Source organism: Nycticebus coucang, chromosome 3 (assembly GCF_027406575.1).
Source record: "Nycticebus coucang isolate mNycCou1 chromosome 3, mNycCou1.pri, whole genome shotgun sequence".
In the NCBI taxonomy this organism is placed as follows: Eukaryota; Metazoa; Chordata; class Mammalia; order Primates; family Lorisidae; genus Nycticebus; species Nycticebus coucang.
This window is the reverse complement of record NC_069782.1, coordinates 19,471,759-19,478,727: the sequence shown is the minus strand read 5'-3', so window position 1 is coordinate 19,478,727 and position 6,969 is coordinate 19,471,759. Positions and strand designations below refer to the sequence as shown.

At 39.2% G+C, this 6,969-nt stretch overlaps 1 protein-coding gene across 1 annotated transcript in view; it reads right to left on the bottom strand.

Annotated features, from left to right (window-relative positions):
- Window positions 1-5,017: 5,017 nt before the first annotated feature.
- Window positions 5,018-6,969, bottom strand: part of PAH (phenylalanine hydroxylase) — a 66,277-nt gene continuing 64,325 nt past the window's right edge. The window contains exon 13 of the mRNA XM_053586694.1: window positions 5,018-5,671. Coding sequence (XP_053442669.1) covers window positions 5,628-5,671 — 44 coding nt within the window. The 3' untranslated portion in view covers window positions 5,018-5,627. The remainder of the gene's footprint in view (window positions 5,672-6,969) is intronic.

Sequence of the window (6,969 nt, the reverse complement as noted above, 5' to 3'; positions counted from 1 at the left end):
ATTTCTGTGCCCTCTGCAGTGCAGGTCATCCATGGGGTGAATCTGAAAGTTTCTTTTCATGTTTCCCCTAGCTGCCATCTCTCTTTGAGGACTTAGAAAACTTGGGCTATTTTGATGCCTCCCACTCTGCAGTATTTATTCCCATCTTCCACCTCCCTTGTCTGTCCCACCATAGGATCTAGGCATAAAAGGGAAAGGTGAGGGCTTGGTGGTCAAGTGTTCATTTCCAGCTTTGCTCCTGATCCCCAAGCAGCCAGGCTGGCCCTGGTAATTCCAGGGTGGATTGGAGTTGAGACTGATTGAAAACTCACCACCCAGTACTGTTATGTCAAAAGGATGTAATTTTTGGTTCTTCAAACACAAACCGCTTTTTGGAACCCTGAGGTTTGAATCTCTGAAAATGGAGCGTGCACTTGTGGTTTGGTTTGAACTGATCCTGAGCCAGGATGAAGCTCAGAAGGAGCCTCCTGGGGAGGGAAGAGAAAAGGAGGTGGAGAAGTTGGGTGGGACGTAGGTGGAAACACAAACCTCTACCTGCTCTGCTTTACTGGTGGGGCCACAGAGGCTCCAGGACAATGCCCTCACAGTAATCATTCTATTTTATTTTATTTTTAAAAAGAGAATAAGGCAGATTTTATTTAAGAGGCACCATCACCATAAGTATAAGGACCATTACAATGGGGTCTTGCAGTCAGGGAGAGAAGTTAGACTCAACTTCAACTCTAACAAGGACAAGTAGGGGGTTATACCTAAGGAGTAGAGGGTGTAGGGTGGTGTCAGGAGATTGAAAATTATTGAAAGGAAATGTCAAATATAGGGGATTTCTAACTAAACTGGCTTAATGGGATTATTGCTGAAGGCAGGTCAGGGTGACAAAAGATGGAGGGTGTCTGATATCAAAGGTGAGGAGATTTCACTGATCTAATCCCACATGATTCTTGTTCAAACTGCATTCAAGAAGGACTGAGAGGGGAGCCTAAGATTAGGCCTAGTCAGATAGGACTCAGGAGCCTAAGGTTCTATTTATTTTTATTTTTTTATTTCAAATTAATATGAGGGAACAAATTTTTAGGTGATATTTTTCTCAGTTCCAAGGTAAAGTTCAAGTTGTAGGAGAGCCCCTTACCCGGGGGGGCATGTTGAATACCCATGCATTGTGCAGATTAGGTGAGATCCCACTAACCGCCCTCCCTCCTCCTGCCAGTCACCATCCCCTCTTCCCTTCCCCCTCCTTCCTCACCCCTCCCCTTGCTAGACTTTATTTGTGTTTTATCATTCTTATGAGTGTGTGTCAGAACACGCCACTATTTCCCTGCACACCACTGTTTTCCAGCAGTAATCATTTTAATCCAGCTGTTCCAACCCTGAGTACAAAGGAAACACTCAAATAAATACTTGTGAAATTAAGCCCCCAAAATGCAATGGGTTGTGTTCTTAAATATTGCATATTAATGGTTTATCTCTCTCCTCACCCTGGTCAAGCTGTATACCTGATGGCAGATTTGGGCAACTTATTCTGCAGTCTTTCATTGAACAATGATGAAGCAATATTCCTGGAGGATCTGGGTACTTTCTTATCACATCCTCATGTTTGAAGGACTGATTTATCCTACCATAGCTCTATTCCATGTCTAAATTGGCTTCCAGGGGCAGCAGTTTGAGCAAAGTGCTCACGGAGGGGAGGAGCGGGGGGGATGGTTTGGCCCCAGTGCCAGAGACTTTTATTTTTAAAATTGTTCTCCATTTCTTGCTCCTGGAAACACAAAAAGCCTCCCAGCTCTCACTCTCCAAGGTGGCCATAAAGCTGAGCAGCAGATTAGAGCCCTGTTTTCCCGTGTCAGTTCCTTAGTAAAGCATCCTTGTCTGAAGAAGGACCTGTTTTTAAATCAATTTTGTTCATAGTAAGCATTTCATAAAACCTGTCCAACAGTATATCCCAGCTGAAAGACGTGTTTTAGCAGTAGAGTGAAGGCTGAACTTTTGGAGGTTATGACTGACAATTGTGCTGGTAATGCTATAACTCCAGGAGATGGAAAATGCAAAATGGGAGGTGAATGACAGAAATGAGGGTGAAAGAGTAAAGTCTATCATTTTTAGCTTCAAGTGGGAAATTTTTATTTCAAACTGTACAGTTGCCTTTTCCAAGATATAGCCTTAGCTTTAAGTTGATGCGAATTTTATTATTTTATTACTCATACCACACACGGGGAGTGTGTGTGTGTGTTGTGTATATAGTGTAGAAAGTTTAACTTCTGCTTTAGTCAAAACTCCTTCCTCAAATGGAAACTTCTTCACAATTTTCTGTTCTCTTCTTAGAAAGAGTGGTCAATTGTGATCACGTTGCTGGACCGAGATGGCCTGAGTTATAATAAACAATTTTTATGGGAGCCCATTGTGCTTTGTATCAGAATAATAAATATTTAACAGTATTAAGGGCTATTGGAAGAGATATTTGATCTTTGTAACTCAGTCTTATGAGGTAGGTGTTTGTAGAAAAGGATAGGAACCAGCTAACATTTTACAGATGAAAAAATTAGAAGTCAGGGATATTATGAGTTGGTCCAACTAGTTCGCCTTGAGGAAAAACTGGCATTTGAATAGGAATAAGCAGAGCAGTCTACGGAAAGATGCTACATCTTCCAGTCTCAAATAGTAACACGTATGAGTGGATGCTAGAAAGAAAATGGCACCTGGTTATTTGACTGTAAAAGACATCAAACATCGTCTTCAAAGGGATGAATGTTGTACGTTTCCATCTGTCTTTCCTTTGTTCAGCCAAAACTCATTCAAAGTCTTCTGTGAGCAAGAAAATTACCATAGTCTTGTTTCCTAGTCTCTGTACTCACTGATTCTCTCTCCTTCTGAAGCTTGCCCCATAAATGATAGACCTTCAAGCTCACTCTTCCCTGAACTTAACACCCACTCCAGGCATGGACGCTGTCCTCGGTGCTGAGAGTCTCCACTCTGGAAGGCACAAGTAGCCTGCTTCTCTCTCCCTTCATTCAGCCTGAGGTGCCTTGTTTTACGAGGCACTTCACAGTTATGAAATCTCTACTAAGTAATTCCAGGACATTAACAGTCTTGTTTTTCACAGAAGTGTGTGTGTGTGCAGAGAGCATTCTGCCATCTTAGCTTTCCCAAGGACATTCTGGGAATGAAAAGTTTCCATACCCCCAAATTTTATTTATTTTCTTAGGCCAAGAAAATGGAGCTCATCTAGCTTCACAGATCCAGGAAGGGTCAGCAGGAGGTGTGTGTGGCCCTATAGGAGCGGGGAAGACTTTCTAGGCCAGCAGTGATCTTTTTCCAACAGCTGTTCCAGATGAATTCTGTGCTTTCTGGTGATGTTGATGGCTAAAGGCTTCATAGGAACAACTTTAAAATGTGGTCTTTAACAATATACAGCAGGGTGGGAGCTCAGTGAATGAACCAGCCACTCTGGCCTTTCCTGAAGTCCTCAACTGGGCCCTATCTTGTGGCCTCTGAGAGGTCAAAGGAATGTAGGAGGATAGTAATAAAATGAGTGACTTCTTAGAGAAACCCAAGGGCCACATTTGTGCATAGAGAGACAAGAGGGAGAAACCCAGACACCAGGGAAGGTGCTTTCCTAATTCTTCCTCAGACTTCTCACAAGAAAGGAGGAGTCCCCTCATCTCTGTGACACCACTCACTCATAGTGACATTTGCAAGGTGTTTGCAGGAAAGGATAGCAACCAGCTAACATTTCTCTGAGAATACTTAGGAAGAGAGACCTTAGAAAAGACTCGAGTTTATTTCTCCTTTAACAGATATCCCTTAACTTATGTCTACTTCTAGGAGACAATAGGCATCCAAAATATATACCAATTTTAAAAACCTCAAAGAAAGATATTGATCCACTTATTCTCTCTGGACATCATGAACCTCCTAAGAATGATCTACGAAAAAATAAGAACTGAAGTTCAAGTTTGACTGTCATTCATTTTTTATCCATTTACGGAAACTAAAAAAAAAATCAGTAATTTTTCTTTCCTTGGAAACTTAAGAAGTCTGGCTCTCATAAAGTCACATCTTTTCAAAACATCTTTAATGGGCAAATAAAAATTGTATATATTTAAGGTGTACCATGTGGGGTTCTGATTTTTGTATGCGTCATGAAATGATTAAATCAAGCTAATTAACATAGACATCACCTCACATATTTTCTTTTTTGTGATGAGATCATTACAATCTACTTTTTTCTTTTGGCACTTTTAAAGATTCAAGCAGTTTTCCCCATCCTCGAGCTCCCCATCATTCCATGCTCTCCTTCTATGAATTTGGTTGTTTTAGATTCCACATGTAAGTGAGAACATGCAACATTTATCTTTCTGTGCCTGGCTTATTTCACTTAGCATTATGCCCCCCAAGTCCATCCATGCAGTCACAAATGACAGGATTTCCTTCTTTGTACAGACTGAATGGTATGCCTACAGCACTTAGGTTGATTCCATTATGTTGGCTATTGTGAATAATGCTCAAATGAACATGGGAGTGAAGAAATTTCTTGGATATGCTGATTTCACTCTTTTTTTGGATATATAGCCAGAAATGGAATTGCTATATCACATGGCAGTTCTATTTTTAATTATCTTATGAAATTCCATGGTATTTTCCATGACAGCTGTACTAATTTACATTCCCACCAACATTTGGTTCCACATCATTGTCAATTCTTATCTTTTATCTTTTTGATAGGATCCACTCTAACAGGTATAAGGTGATATCCCTTTATGTCTTAAGATTATCAGCTAATGTATTTCTAAGGCAAAGAGAGGAACATTTCATGCTAAGAAATATTTGCAACTGTAAAATTTGGTATGTAATAATGTTTTCTTCTAACACAAAATTTTCACTTTGTAGTGGATTTTCTTTTTTAAAATGTTATATTCACTTTTTTATTCAATGAATATTTACTGTGTATCTACCAACTAGGTCTTTAGTCAACATCTGATGCATCATGATTGTATCCAAAATGTCTCCTAAAACAGACTTGACAATTAATTGGAAAGTTCCATTACCTTATCAGCATTATTTGTGATTACAAAGAAAAAAAATACAGAAATGTTTTTATATAACATTATAGAAAATGTTTGTGACTATTTTAATAGGCTCGTTCATTAAAGGTAATCTTCATGGGCACAATAATAAAGTAGTAGTCATAGTTAACTCAAATAAAAAATGAACTTTGTAGGCCAAGATTTATATTAAACCAAATAATTCAATTCTAATAACAGTCTTTTGTTTTACATTGATCCATATGTACTCTTTCATGAGTTTTCTATGACAAATAACAAAAATACATATGAATCTTGGATGAAACATGTCTCAATTTTAATCAATCTCAGGAAATGTGACAGATTATTGATTTAACTCAATTGAGAGTATTGAATTATCTTTTTTAAATCAAAGATGACCCCAAAAGATCTACCATTATGCTTTTGGGTATATATTAATATGCTGTCATTTCAGATTAAATTATTAATAATTTTAAGATTATTATCTTCTTCCAAAAAGATTTAAGGCTATTATTTCAAATTAATGTTTGCTAATCGGACTTTTTCTGATGAAAGAAGTGGTTGGATCCCCATCAAGTTCTATCCATAGTTTCACTTTATTTTCTGGAGAGCATTGCAAAGGATTCCAACTTCACCTATAAAGAAAAAAAATGCCCAAATAAGATACTCAACTAAAGAACAAGCACCCTTCAGGTGTCCACAGTATATAAAGCTCTAGGAGATCAGTAGGCTGCATGGATAAACTGTGCCATAACCTTCAAGGAGCTTACAACTTAAGTTACAAAGATAAGTTTGGGGCAGTTATGGTTTATGTATTTAGGGAGTAGTAGAGCTACTGATGTAATTAGCTTCCTCTTTCCATAGGCTATTTCCCAGGGAAGGACTTAACAGGTTTCTCCCCAGGCAATCACTTGGGGAGCTACTCTGTTTCTCTTCAACATCTATCTAACAGATGCTTCAGGGAACTGAGTAATTGAACCTAAAAGTATGGTTCATACAAATCTCTGGTGTCAGAATCATGTAGGGTCTACAAATACCCAAGATGTAGACATGAATTTGGTAAATTTAGCTGGGGGGCTATGACTTAGCACCATTGATTTTTTAGCAATCTTTCCTGATGCACGCTAAAGTTTGAGAATGCATGCTTTAGGCAGATGATCCAGCCCACGTGGCTAGGATAAAGGTGTAATGTAGCTACTTCCATTTAGGCCATGTTCTCACATGTCAAGGGGCCACGGGGGCATAGACTATTCATAAAGGTGGAAAGGGCCTTGGAAATGCACAAGTCTCACTCTCTCCTGTATCCTGAGGAGGCCACAGTGTAGAGAGGCAGTGAGGTCTTACATAAGGTCACATGGCTCTGAAGACCCTTTGCTTCCTAAATTTATTTATTATAAACTTGTTCTCTGGCTTTAAAAAACTCCTATCATAACCTATAGAGTTATTCTTGCCTTTCCAGGAACAGTGAGAAAGAGAAAAAAAGAAACAGCTATGGCCTAACCCTCCGTCTTACATCCTAACTGCTGAAGAACTTGGATGGCGTCTTTAGTGAACAAATCTACTCCAGCTGAGTGTGTAAGATAGAATCTCTCAGGATGAGAGATTGGACATTTTCAAAATGTCTGTTCACAGATGGCCACATCTAATGAGGAATGACCATAATGGTCAGAGTTAGAAGTGGACCCAGGGGTATTAGAGTTTGCCTAGCTTTTTGGCCTTCATTGGCATTGCATGAGTCATGGACACCCCACTTGGCCTAGAGTTTCTCCCTTCAGGCTCCCCTCTTTGGAAGTTTTACTCATTCTTTGAACCGCTCTTGAGGGCCTAATGTAATTTTTAGAAATAGGACTATGTACTAGGGATTTGACAGTAAAATTGACTAGTCCTTTGTTCAGGTCTAGTTGGTGACACAGACAAGCAAACAATACAATAA